The sequence below is a fragment of the Coenobita brevimanus genome, chromosome 108 (genome assembly GCF_032717465.1).
Source record: "Coenobita brevimanus isolate Jiangsu-jjx chromosome 108, ASM3271746v2, whole genome shotgun sequence".
NCBI lineage: Eukaryota > Metazoa > Arthropoda > Malacostraca > Decapoda > Coenobitidae > Coenobita > Coenobita brevimanus.
The window spans coordinates 12,253,645-12,268,182 of NC_137061.1; the positions used below are offsets into that span (position 1 = coordinate 12,253,645).

The 14,538-nt window shown below is 44.6% G+C and overlaps 1 protein-coding gene across 1 annotated transcript in view; it reads right to left on the reverse strand.

The window, feature by feature from the left end:
* The window catches only part of LOC145416986 (transmembrane protein 87A), a 151,958-nt gene that overhangs the window by 54,188 nt on the left and 83,232 nt on the right, over nucleotides 1–14,538 (reverse strand). Inside the window, exon 4 of the mRNA XM_080285828.1 lies at nucleotides 12,713–12,887. Within this exon, the coding sequence (XP_080141954.1) occupies nucleotides 12,713–12,887 (175 nt within the window). The remainder of the gene's footprint in view (nucleotides 1–12,712; nucleotides 12,888–14,538) is intronic.

A 14,538-nucleotide genomic window follows, 5' to 3' on the forward strand; every position in this document is an offset into this window, starting at 1 on the left:
GCAATGAGAAAGCTTGGCTTGGAGGAGTGGCTGGTTAGGGTGGTTATGGCTATGTATGTGGGTGCTCGCACCCAGGTAAGAGTGAATGGAGATTTGAGTGACGAGTTTTCTGTGAATGTTGGTGTGCATCAGGGGTCAGTTTTGAGTACCAGGTTGTTTATCATGGTACTTGAAGCCCTCTCACGTGACTTTAGAAATGGACTCCCGCGGGAGATGTTGTATGCTGATGATTTTGTGTTGATTGCAGAGAACAAAAGGGAGGCGGAGGAAAGATTTAGGAAGTGGAAAGATGGTATGGGGCACAAGGGCTTAAGGGTAAAAGCAGATAAAACAAAAGCGATGATATCTAGGATTGGTGGTGGTACTGTCAAAGACAAGGGAGAGTGGCCATGTGCAGTCTGCCACAAGGGTGTGGGAAGTAATTCCATCTTGTGCAGTGTTTGTAATAAATGGGTGCACAAGAGATGTAATGGTATCAGAGGTAGACTGCAAGATAATGCTGATTTTATGTGTACGGTGTGTCGGGGAGAGCAGGTGGAGACTGTCAGGCGTGAAAGGATTGAACTTGCTGGTGTGTCTCCAGAGGTGTGGAAGAATTTTGTTATTTGGGAGACATGTTGTGTGCTGGAGGTGGGGCTGGACATGGGTTAGGTGAGAAGAGGTTGGAAGAAGTTCAGGGAGCTGTTGCCTCTCCTGACATTGAGAGGACTCTCCCTACATGCTAAGGGGTCTTTGTATGCAGCATGTGTTAGGAGTGTAATGCTGTATGGTAGTGAGACCTGGGCAGTAAAGGAGGAGGATATTCGCAGGCTCAGACGTACAGAAATTACAATGATTAGATGGATGTGCAGTGCGTTCCTGCATGCAAGGTCTGAGGGGGCTGGGTTTACGATGGAAGAGTTGAGAGGTAGGATGGGACTGGAGTGTATTGGTGTTGTGATGAGAGGTAGATTGAGATGGTTTGGGCATGTGGAGAGGATAGGGGATGATAACTGGGTGCAGAAGGTTAGAAGTGTTAATACTGGGGGTGGGGTTATGAGGGGTAGACCAAGAAAAACATGGGACGAGGTCATTAGGTGTGACCTCAGGGTTAAGGGACTGAACAGGAAGGCTGCAATAGACCGTGCAGCATGGAGAGCTGTCATTAGGTGACCAAGGCCACCGGATGCAAGCATGTTGAAGCCTTCAAAAAAGAAAATGACGAAAACGACGTTCTGAGCACTCACATTCTTCTTCAGGTGCTCATAAACAATGGTATTTGACATCACTGAATAGCTAAGGTTGTGAGGAATGGATTAGTCGTAGAATCAAGCAATTAGATTAAGTAAACAACTTACTATAAACTAATTAATGCTGTGAGGTAACTAGCGATGCAAATATTATACATCGGCAAACATATAAAGGATTTTTTAAAAATCTACTATGATCTACATGATAGTTATGGTTACATATTGTGGATATATGTTTTGACTACAAGTCCCAGTTGTATGCTGGTGCTCATATCTACACACATATGAATAAATTCACTCTGTGTGGTAGGTGGTGACGACCATCATCCACTCACTTGATGTAGAGCTGCCTACTTCTTCCTTAGCCTTTATCATTCTTTTTCTATGTCTGCCCTCCTCTCTTCATATTTCTCCCATCTTTCCTGCCACTTCTTATTGCTTTTCTTTCCTTTACAGGTGGCTTTACATTAAGTGACAAGCCAAATGGTTTCCTGTAGGCCAAGAAACCATTTACTATGCTGGGTGGTGACCATATAACCAAACCATACGTGCTCCCTACGTGTCAACAAGTGGGTTGGTGGAGGATTAGTGCCCCTCCCCATAAAACAAATAACTCAAGTCAAATGGCCACCCCTTACGGGATTGTGGCGTCCGGCAACAGATAGATAGATAGATGATAATTACTATGTTCTAAACAGCGCCATCTATATTTCTCAACAGATACTAATTATATTGATAGCTTTGGCATATCCAACGTTATTTCTTGGTATCATTATGCTGAATGACTTGTGTGATTATCATAATATTCAGATTTTATAATCAATATGTTTAACCATGCTTTGTGACTCTTCAACAGTTTGGGCATGTGGTGATATATTACTGCAACAAAGTCCAGAAAAGTAGTATTTGAGCACATACTTGAGACTGGTGGTGTAGAACCTGCAACAGTGCAGAATATTATGATGTTCCTTGAGAAACATGGCATAGAGCCAACAGCCTGTTACATCACAGAAATAAGTGCCATCATTGTCCGTCTCAAAGACAAGTGGGCCAAGTCATACGTATATTATAAATCTGCTCAGCAGTGTAATCCCTATCCCTGATGATTCCCTTTAGGATATCCATGAACATCTCAGCTGCTCCAGCATCTGCTGACACTCGTCCCCCTGTCACCTGTACTCTTCAAATCTTTCCTTTTCCTAAACTTAACAAACCAACCACTCGACGCCTTAAATCTGCCTGGGGTTGGGACAACTTACGGCAAGCTACAGCATACAGGTGGCAGGCCGTCCTCCTTATGTTAATGTAGTCAACTGGAACTCCTTCCCTCTCCTTTTGGTTCAAGTACATGACCAGGAACTTCTCCATCATAACAAGCGCTGGATCAGACACTCGAATCCTCTGGTCCATGGGAGAGCACCCGTAGGCCCACACGGTCTTCATAATGGCGTCCTTCTTCCCCAGGATCGTACGAATAGTTGACTCGTTTACCTGATACACCTTGGCGATGGCACAATCATGTTCTCCTCTCTCCTTCCACTTGATGATATCAAGCTTCTGTTCCTGGGTCGGACTCTTTCAACGTCTCGCTGGGACACAGTGCAACGGCACTGTTGGGCTGGGTCAGGCGGCCACAAAAAAAAAAAAAAAAGGGCAAAGATAACACGCAGCGCGTGTGGAGCCAGAGCGCGGGAACAGGGTAGACTCAAGTGGGGCAGGAATGCTCAGAGGACCGTGACAATACCCCGAGTAGACACATAAGAGCCATACGTCATTGGCTGATGCAACCCACGCTATGACTATCGTTGCTCGCGTTATGTCTGTTCCCACCACATTATGACAAATTTTTTCATGTAATGACTGTTTAAACCATAATTTGTAGCCTCAGGCCGTGTAATCCCTATCATCACAGCATAGTAAACTTCTCGAAAAAATGGGCAGATTTTTTTCACCCCGGGTTATATGTCATTTTTGTGTTATGACCATTTCCTGGCCTCAAAATTTTGCCTTTCATGTTAAGTGAGGTTCACGCACTCTGATTGCATGTTAAGTGAGAGCTGGCTGTGTATATATTATATCAATACACTCAATCCTCGTAAAGCGCGGCAATTTGGGTCTGGACCACCGCCGTGATTTATGAATTCCGTGACTTATGAATAATAACTCTTATGTGAAAAAGTAATTTGGGTCTGAACTTTGGCCAACCTGCCCCCACAGCACCCTACCTACACCTATCTAGGCACCATCAAACACAAACATACTAATTTAGGAATAGTCAGTGCATGTATTAAATAGAAATAAGCAATGTTAAGGGATCTCACCTTAATCCTATGACAAAACTGCTCAAGTGAATGGAGTGGGGTGGTGTTGGGAAGAACTTAGAATCTCTCAGCAATCGTTCTTCCCAAACTCTTTTGCCAGCTTTGAAAACTTCTCCCCCTTCTTAACACAACGAATGAGCTCCAAACGTTGACTGTACGACAACAGCAGCAGCTTCTTGACGCCATACTGCTTAGAGTGCTTTGTTGGGAGGTCGGGAGGGGCCATGGCAGGTAGGAGGCGGGGGGAAGTTGCACAAAAAAGGCAGGTAACTCTTGTACTCCGTAGCATGCGCACTGGTGGGACAAGAACAACAACAACATGGCGGCATTAGTATGCACACTTGCCACCAGGGACACGTGGTGATTGGTTGTTGTGTCGCGATTTTCAGTTTCAATGCCGCGGTTTATGGTTCTCCTTGGAAAAGGCCCACTCTCCCAGTGCCGACTCTATGAGTTGCCTGGAACCACTGTTCGACTCACTACTTCTTCATTTCTGCAACATTTGCAGCCCTTCCTCTAACTTTCTCTCTGCTGAACATCACCTCTCCTCCTCTAAACCTCACCTTCTCTTTTTAACCGAGACTCAGCTGTCCTGGGCAACTGAAAGCAAACCCTTTTCTGTATCCTCCTACTTCCTCTATACTCATTTCTAAGCCAAAGGTGGCTGTTGTGTCTATATACACAACGACTTATCTTGCTCTCATGTTCCTGAACTTGATTCTTCTGAATTCTGTACTCTCTGGCTTTGGCTCTCCTGTCATTCTCTGACTAAATATATCTGCGCTGTTTACTTATCCCCTACTTCTACTGACTATCAAAAATTCTTCAACTATCTTACTTCTACGATGGAACACATTCTAGCTATTTCTCCTTTCTCTGAAATCTTCATTCCAGGAGATTTCAATGCTCACCACCACCTTTGGCTCTCCTCACCTTTCACTAATTCACCTGGTGAACAAGCCAACATCTTTTCTATCCTTAATGACCTGGAGCAGCTTGTACAGCACCCTACCCATATCCCTGACTGCCTTGGAGAGAGCACCAACATACCTGACCTTTTCCTTACTACTAATTTTTCTGCTTACACTGTTAATCTTTTCTCTCCGTTAGGCTCCTCCGATCACAACCTTATTACCTAAATCTGTCCTATCACTCTGATATGGCCTGTGGACCCTCCAAAGAAACAGCGACTGTGGCACTTTGGAGCTGCAGATTGGGAGGCCCTCAGGCAGTACATCTTTGATTTTCCCTGGAATGATTATTGCTTCCATGGCCGGGAACCATCTAGGTGTGCCCTGTGCATTATGGAGGTTATTCTCTCGGGCATGGATACATTCCTTTCTTTTATCCTTTGTCTAATGCAAGAAAGCCTTGGTTTAATCGCGCTTGTTCTAATGCTGTCCGCAAGAAGAAGAGGGTCTATAGAAGGTACCAGAGCCAACCCACCCCCGAATCACATCTTTTTTATGTTTCTGCCCGGAATCATGCTGAGTCTGCTTTCGCTCTGATAAAAATAATTTCATCCATACTAAATGCTCTCAACTCTCCAACATGAATTCTTCCTGCTCCATCTGGCACCATGCCAAAAACCTTTCTAACAACTTTACCTCATCATCCTTCCCTCCTCTTTTCTACTCTGATGGCTCTGTAGTTATTTCTTCTACTGATATAGCAGATCTCTTCGCTCTGACTTTCTCCTCCAATTCCACCTTAGACAATTCCTGTGCTGTTCCTCCATCACTTCCCCCTCTGACTTCCCCATGGCTGATATTAAAATATCTTCAGTTGATGTATTTTCTGCCATCACTGGCCTCAGTACTAACAAGGCATATGGGTCTGATGGAGTCCCTCCTGTTGTTCTCAAGAACTGTGCTTCTGTGCTTACACCCTCCCTAGGTAAACACTTTCGCCTTTGTCTTTCAATTTATACCTTTCCTTCTTGCTGGAAGTTTGCTCTCATTGAGCCAGTCCCAAAGAAGGGTGACCGTTCCCAACCCTCTAACTACCGTCCAATTGCATTAACATCCTGTATCTCAAAAGTTTTTGAGTTTATTCCTAACAGAAAAATTTTTAAAACATCTTTACTAACACAACCTTCTTTCTGATCGTCAGTACAAGTTCCGTCAGGGACGCTCCACTGGCGATCTTCTCACCTACCTTTCAGACTCCTGGTCATCCTCCTTTTGGGACTTTAGAGAAAGCTTTGCCATTGCACTTGACATCTCAAAGGCTTTTGATCGAGTCTGGCATAAATCTTTAATTTCCAAACTGCCCTCTTACGGTTTCTATCCTTCTATCTGTGCCTTCATCACTAGCTTCCTTTCTGGTCATTCTATAGCTGCTGTTGTAGACGGTCACCATTCTTCTGCTAGGTCTATCAACAGTGGTGTTCCTCAGGGCTCTGTCGTATCACCAACTCTCTTCCTTTTATTCATCAATGATCTTCTAAGCTGTACATCTAACCCTATCCACTCGTATGCTGATGATTCCACCTTTCACCTTTCCATTCGCTTCCCGCAATGTCCATCTCAACAGTTACTTCAACAAACAAGGGATGAGGCTATGGCACTCCTAATGTCTGACTTGGCTTGTATCTCTAACTGGGGTAAAAATAATCTTGTGGTTTTTAATGCATCAAAGACTCAGTTTTTACACCTATCAACCCGACAAAATCTTCTACAGGAGTACCCACTAAAGTTTAATAATATCCAGCTCAATCCAGCATCATCCTTGAACATGCTTGGGGTTTCATTCACTCGGGATTTATCCTGGAATGATCATATTACATCTCTGGTAAAATCTGCTTCCACGAGATTAAGTGTGCTAAGCCGACTCAGTGCCTTCTTTACCCCTGCACAAGTTGTTCACTTTATACACGGGATTTATTCGCCCCTGTATGGAGTACAACTCTCACGTGTGGGGAGGCTCCCCACATACAGCTCTTCTTAATAGGGTGGAGTCAAAGGCATTTTGTCTCATTAACTCTGGTCCTCTCACTGGCTCCCTTCAATCTCAGTCTCTTCGCCGCACTGTTGCCTCTTTATCTTTTTTCTATCGCTACTTCCATGGTAATTGCTCTTCTGAACTGTCTGTTTGCATTCCTCCACCTCCACAACGGGTGCGTAGCACCCGTCTAGCAATAAACTCTCATACCTTTTCTGTCCAACTCTCTAATGCAAGGGATAAACATTACTCCCAGTCCTTCATTTATGCAACAGGTCGACTCTGGAACTATCTCCCTCTGTGTGTATTTCCTACTTCCTATGATCTCCAGTCTTTCAAATGCAATGCATCCAGGCATCTCAAAATGAACAGATCTTGACTTTAGCTCTCTTTTGTTTTTTGTTTTCTTTCTTGGAGGGAACTGTTTTGCAGGCTCCTAGCCTTTGGTTCCTTCTTCCTCGCATAAAAAAAGAAAAAAAAAAAAATGGGTGCCTAGGTCCGCAATTTTCATGACTTAACAGTGATTTAAGGTTGCCGGCAGTCTGACAGCCACTTAGTTGCGATTTACGAATCCATGCTTTATGAACATGTGATTTACAAGGAATGAGTGTAGATATAGATACTGTATATATGTAATCATTCATTCACTCATCATTTAACCCCTTAACCGCAGGGCATCACTTTTGTGATGCTCGGCAGCAAGGGGTTATACCGCGGGGCGTCACTTTTGTGATTCTGTGTTATTTTGAATCTGCCCGGGCTTTTAAACGGTGGCTTGTATCATCTGTCAGTACTACCAGTGTCCAGCTATACTCTGTTCTGCAAATGTCATCTGTACTCCCATCCACTGTTGACAATTTAGCCATTTTTCCACTGTCCTTGACTCCCCTCCTTATCTCCCCTCCATTACCCTCACCTCGCGCCTGCCCAGCTGCGCTGCGCTACACAAATTCTGGACGGATTTTTACACTCATTTTATCCATTTGAAATGTGCCCTGTGCCATATTCTTACGCATAATAATATATAAAAGAAAGGGAAAAGGTAATTGATACTGCCATACATCTGGAATGGGCTAATTATCACCTGGCAACACCCCACGTGCACTCGTTCGCTAATTTTCCCTGTTTATTTACCCTTGAAATATGTCGTATGACCTGTTCTCATAATAAAAATATATAAAAGAAAGGAAGGGAGAAACCTAAGTGATATTTACATTCACCTGGAACTACCTAGTTTATTATGTAATGCCTAGATTTCCTGCCAAACATTTCATAACATATAAATTAGCAGCTGTCACCATGCTGACATTGGCAACCCTTCACTGACCCTAGGCCACAGCATTCAGTTTACTGTTGTCTTTCAAGGTGAAACCACGTCGAATTCTATCTATCTATCTATCTATTGCCAGACGCCTCAATCCCGTTTGGGGTGGCCACAAACAAATCACCTCCAAGTCGCCCTGTCCCCCGCCATTTCACTGCCCTGCTTCCAACTCGGATTCGCATCTGTCAAATTCCGCCGCTTTTTAGCCCCATGCAAAGGCCCCTGTGACCTCTACCCCAACTAACCCTCGTGTGGGAAGGGGTAAAGGGCTAAATGACTCTGCTGTGGAATGTGAACTGGCTAATATAAATGATAATGATGGACAGTGACTACGATCTTTCTGGTGACTCTAAAACAGTACAAGTGGAAATGTAAATAATGTGTAAATAGCAAGTGAAAGCAATGGATGTAAATATGATTGAACAGCGGAAAATAGTTTTATAAGTTACTGTACAGTAAGTGACAGTGCATAACATAATGTAAATAAAATAGAAAGGTAAATATTGAAAATACATTACGTAGTTTACTGAACAAGAAAATGAATGCCTGGAGTGAAAATAAACTACTATTACTGAAGGAAACTTATGGATAAATACTGTAGATATATATAAGTGCAATAAAGTAACAGGAATATAAAGTGTGTGTGTGTTTATGAACAATAAATGACAGAATACCAGCAGGGAACGATCACGGGTGGGAAGTTCATATGCGCTCGTAATTTACACTGCTTTCACAGTGGGTTTTTTTTGGCGTATGGATTCCAAACAACAGTAATCCCTCCAATATCCCGACGCACATTTTCTGGACATCCCCAACAACCGGACAATTTTGCCCCGGGATCCATATTCCTAAAATGGGCCAAAAACCGCAAAAAATTCCAAAAAAAATCCGACTTTTTCCCGCCCGTAATTGGAAGTTGGCGCGCGTGGTGCGGGCGAGCTATGTTTTGGTGCGTTGTTCCGCCGACATCCACTAGAGCACCCCTGCATCCTCCCCACTTACCGCCCGTCTCTTGTTGTGTGTGTACACTCGTCGTCATGGCCGCCCACGTGCTCGCTTTTGTGGTGGTGCCTTACCTGCTGCAGGCTCTCCTGCTGCTGTCTTGCCTCTCCTTCATGTGTGTGATGATGGCCCTGCTGCCTGAGAAGAGGAAGAGAGTGGTTTTGACTCTGGAGAAGAAGAGGGAGATATTGGACAAGGTGGATGCGGGATAGACTACCTCACGTATCCTCCGTGAATTCAACCTGGCTCGGTCTACTTTGTTTGATATCAAGAGATCCCGAGACAAACTCATGCAGTACACGGCTGACTTCTCGTCGAAAAGCAAACGAAACGTGGAGAGGAAGGTGATGTATACTCCCAAGTACGCAGAAGTCGACCGCTCTACGTTGATCTGGTATCGACAGCAACGTGCTGCTGGTGTGATGGTGCGTGGCACGGAGCTGAAGGCTGCTCTTGAGAAGTTCGCAAGGCTTCACGACCCCCTAGACTTCAAGGCATCCGAAGGTTGGCTCTTCTCGTTCAAGTTACGACATGGCCTTACCAACCGTAAGTCTCATGGCGAAGCTTTGGACACCAACAAGGATGGAGTTGACGAGTTTTGGCACAAGGTGAAGGGCTTGATCAACAGGGAGGGCCTAACTCTCGGTCAAGTCTACAACGCTGACAAAACTGGCTTATTCTATCGCTCTTTGCCTATGAACACTCTAGCCGAGGAGACGGAGAAGAGTGTACCTGGCCACAAGCTCTGCAAGCAACGGATATCTGCTTTGTGTTGTGCCAATGCTAACAGCATGCACCGGCTCAAGCCCGTTATTGTTGGCTGTGCAAAGCAGCCTCGGTGTCTTTGTGGGGTGATGGATGTCCTTCCTGTCGTCTGGTACCATTCCTTGAAGGCATGGTTCACAGCCCAGATCTTCAAAGACTGGTTCCACCGCCATTTCGTCAAGGAGGTCATCCATTACCAGACGGAGAAACTGGGAATCCCACGCGACCAGGTAAAGGCCCTCCTTCTCCTCGACAATGCACCTGCCCACCCGTGCGACAAGGAGTTGGTGGCTGAGAATGGGCGCTTTAGGTACATGTTTCTGCCACCTAATACTACTGCTCTCATCCAACCAATGGACCAAGGAGTGACAGTGGCAACGAAGAGGCTGTACTGGCATAAGTTCCTGGAAAAGGTGATGGTTGTCTTCGAGGACAAGGACGAGCGCAGGGAGGGACAGGACATGCGAGGCCAGCAGACTTTGGAAAACATTCGCCGTTACAAAATCAAGTCTGCCATATACAACTGGGCCAGTGCATGGAAGGAAATCCCTGTCAAGACTCTAGAAAATGGTTGGTCTCGTCTGCTTCTCGGAACGGATGTGGAGCACGATTTCCTAGGTTTTGATGTGGATGACTTCCATGCATGTCTACGTGTGCATGGCAACGATGTTGATGTGGACGAAGAGTGTGAGTGGTTGGATGACGACGAGGGCGATCCTGAGTATCAGACCATGTCTGATATCGAGATCGCATCTTCAGTTGCAGGTGTCAGTACCCAGCATGAAGATTCCGATGAGGACGGCGACGATGATGTGGACTCCTCTCAGCGTGACAGTACTCCAGCAATCCCCAAGCTGAGCCACTCTGGGATCACCTAGAGTTCGTTCTGGACTACCTGGAGCACCCGGACTGCGACAGGGAGATGGGGCCCTTGGGACATGTGGAGGAAGTGCGTGCTTTCAGGCAGCACATCATTAATAGTAAAAATTGTTGTTCCTTGCGTCAATCAACGACTGACAGCTTTTTCAGGCCCGTGACCCCCGCTATGCCCAGCCCTGGCTTCACTCCATTCCCTCCCCAAGACAGGCCCTCATGCTCCGAGCCACAGCCCAGCACATCAGGCACGGTGAAGTCACCACTCAACGTGAGTTCGTGCCTCTCTTCAGAGTCGTCTGCAGTGGGTACGCCATCACCACGACCCAGCAACGCACCCCTAGGTCACCTGCATGTGCTACTCTCAGACTCTGACAGTGATTAGATGCCAAGAACTTCTCCACTAGACCACATGGGAATTTACAGTGTTGTGCAGTGAAAAAAACAGTGCATAGTGTTAAGGAATTAGAGTTCTGAGTGAGAAGACAAAAATTTAATGGACTGTAAATGTAACGTAAATTAACTTGAGTGTGTTTTGTTTAGAAAATGGTTTTATGAGTGGAAAGACTTAAAGTGCAGAGTACAACACTTATTTCATTAAGGAACAATGGAACGCAAGTAAGACAAGAGTGAGCAGTGTTAAGAGAATGGAATTCTGAGTGCTAATGACTAAGTTCTGTGCAAAACTTCATGAACAGTGCACTGCAAGAGCTTCAGGAACTCCTTCTTACTGTCAGTGTCTGAGAGGAGGCAGGTTATTCATCGAGATGGCCAGGGATTTGCTGTAAGTACCCAGAATGTTTCATATTGTATTGTACTGTTTTTTCCATACTTACCTCTAACACCTCATTTCACTCTTTTATGTCCCTTACTGGTGTGAATAGTGTCTTAGGTGCTATGCATGTGCAGTAGGGAGGTGTTTTTCCGAGTTAGGCTAGGTTAGGGTCCATAACTACCAGTCCAGGAGCCAGGGACTTGTTGTAAGTACCCAGAATGTTTAATATTGTATAAACCTACTTCAAAAACCTCATTTTATGGTTCTTTTTCATTTATTTCACTCTTTTATGTCCCTTATTGGTGTGATTTGGGTCTTAAATAGGTGCTATGCATGTCCAGAGGGAGTTGTATAGGTGTTTTTCTGAGTTAGGGTCCATAAGCACAAGTCCAGAAGGCTGGGGCCCAATATCCGGATGGGATCACTATCCGGACATGCCGTTGGCTCTATTACATCGGATATTGGAGGGACTACTGTACTTGAAAATCATAGAATAGTGTGTCTAGTGATAATATCAGGCTGTGGTAATCATATTACGGGGTGTTGGGAAGTGTAAAGTGGAGACTTCGTTACCCAACTTCAGAAGTCTCCACAAGTTCTACGGTTGTCGACAAAGGCTCAACAAACATCCCAGGAGAAAGCTGAAGTTATGTGCCATAGGCATATGTAATTATAATATTCTAGGACTAATAACTGATTTTTGGCAAATATTTTTTAAAAGTCAGTCAGAGCGGGAATATCCCTGCGGGACACGCAAGGAGCGGCTCCAACATCCCCGCAGGTAAGGGTTAATCCTGTGTTGCCCTATGAAGAGCGTAAGGGCCCGGGGCTAGGCAAGTTGGTCCTGATATTTAAGATGAAAGTGACCAGCCTCACTCATCCCTGAGTGGCATTACATGAGCAATAAACTCCAACCACCCCTTGGATATAAACCTGCACTGGCTCACTTTGATTGGAGCACTTTAATTGCCCACTAAACCACCAGGCGCCATGGAGATATATATATAGATATTGGTAATGTTGGCCTACAAAACAGATGAATGTATGGATGGACAAAGATATATGGGTAATGATGCTGATGATGTAAAAAGGAGATATCTGGGTGACATCTAGGAATGGAATTTGTTTTGCAGAGAATCATTAATTGGACTAAAAGTATATTGTCCAACTGAAGGGGTTACTTCACTATAGTTCTCTCACTGTAACCTGGAGTCATTCCTCTCTAGCACCTCCATGCTGGAGTAAAAAAGAATATACAGCATTACAATACCACCATACCATCTGTCACACCTCTCTCTGGCACAACTGTCATCTCTCCCTTCTCCATCTGCCCACCTCCTCCTCCTCCTCCTCCTCCTCCTCCTCCTCCTCCTCTTCCTCATCATCATCATCACTAAGGCTCATCAGTTTTCATAAAACCAAGTGCAAGTAACTATTGCTGTTGTGTGAGCAGCCTGGTTCCGTCAGATAAGCACCTCACCTTCCGTCACATCTCCCTCGGGTGGAAGTGTCATCTCTCCCTCCTGAGTCTGTCCATCTGCTGACTTTGTCCCTCCTGCCGCCTCCTCCTCCTCCTCTTCCACTGCTCTCCTTGTCTGCGCATGTGGCTCACCTGGCTTCTCTGCCACCAAGATCCGTTCTGGCTTAACACTGCTCTGGGATGGCAAGGAAAAAGAAGGTTTTAATACTCTGAGACTGTACTACAACACTCACACTCTCCACCTACTCCCTTCATCTCCCCCTTCTCATACTCTTTCATTGGGTTCCTTATCTGTGCGTGTGGTTCATCTGAGTTCTTCCCATCAGCAGCTGTTCCACTCTGACACTGTTCTGAGTTGGGAAAGAATGAGAAAGAATTAACACTCAGGCTCTCTATCTACACTATTTGTCCTGTTCTGGGTTGAAAAGAATAAGAAAGAATTAACACTCTCAGGCTCTCCATCTACTTCCTCCTGCTCTGAATTACAAACTAATGGTACTGTATTAACACTATCAAGCCCTCCTTGACTCTGTGTACGGCTTCTCTGAGTTCTTTGCCATCAGCATCTGTTATGTCTTGACACTGCTCCGAGATAGTAGAGAAAGAGAAGGACTAAAATAGCTAATGAACAGAATGACTTTGCACACAACTATCACTCTACAGCAGGTAACTCAGCCACAAGTAAATGGTCACTGTCCAAGATGCAACTCACACATTGTTACAAATTTTATTACACAGTAATTAGTTGCTTCTGGCATTTGGTTTACCTTCCAGTACATAAAAAACATCAGCTGTACCATGGATAATCCCATAACAGGAAATGTGGCATTAGTTTTATGTACTGTGTATACTGTACAGTCAAAGACAAAAGCCGTGTCACAGTTTTGTCCGAAGATTAAGTGCAGCACTTGAAACATTATGAAATCTCTACCACAGTTACACGTTCGTGGTTGGCTAGCCTGACTTCCTTAAGCTTCATATCTGCTGCTGATGGGATGACAGTATGAATAAACCCTTGAAATTCCGAAGCCTTAACATCGACTCGCAAGAATTGCTGAGCCCGAACTTCGTATGCGAGACAAAATGCCAACGGTTAGGCGATGATCACCTGACATTTCATCTTACATCTTACCAGAGAATGTCAAGTAGACCTACTATACCATGGTATAGAGAGGTCAAGCAACATGCATCCAACTAATAGTAACATGAGAGGTGGCACGAGCTTCCTTTATTTACTGGAAGCGAAGCCTGAACAGAGAGCTCAAACATTTGGTATAAGCATAACCACTGAAAGATGGTTATGATTTCAGGAGAGATGGCACAACGAAGAACTGTCATCATTCAGGTTGTCCTCGTCTTACCACACCACTATAGGACCAGGAAATAATCACAACGATGGAAGCAGCACCCACATGCAATGCTTATGCCATAAGAAATGAAGTGAACCTAGAATGAAGCACATGGACAGCTGTGCGTAGACTTCGGTCGTCTGGTTTATGTGTTCGAACTTGTCTGTGGAATTCAGTTTGCCAGCCACTCTAAACGAAAAAAATCAATTATCATAACAGAAAAACTCTGTTCTCATGTGTTGAATATTATAGTGAATCTTGTTTTACAACACTGTTAAATAATGTCCCAGGTCATAATCATCACCTTAATCAGCTAATTTACAGTTAATAAGATGGAGAACTGACTTCCGAAGACCTATTTAGCTCACTGAACTGTAACGATGCAAATGTGGTAATAAAAAATAAAAGATGAGAAACGCTTCATAAATACTAAATAAAAACAGCAGCCAGAAAGATTTAATAATTATGTAGATTAGT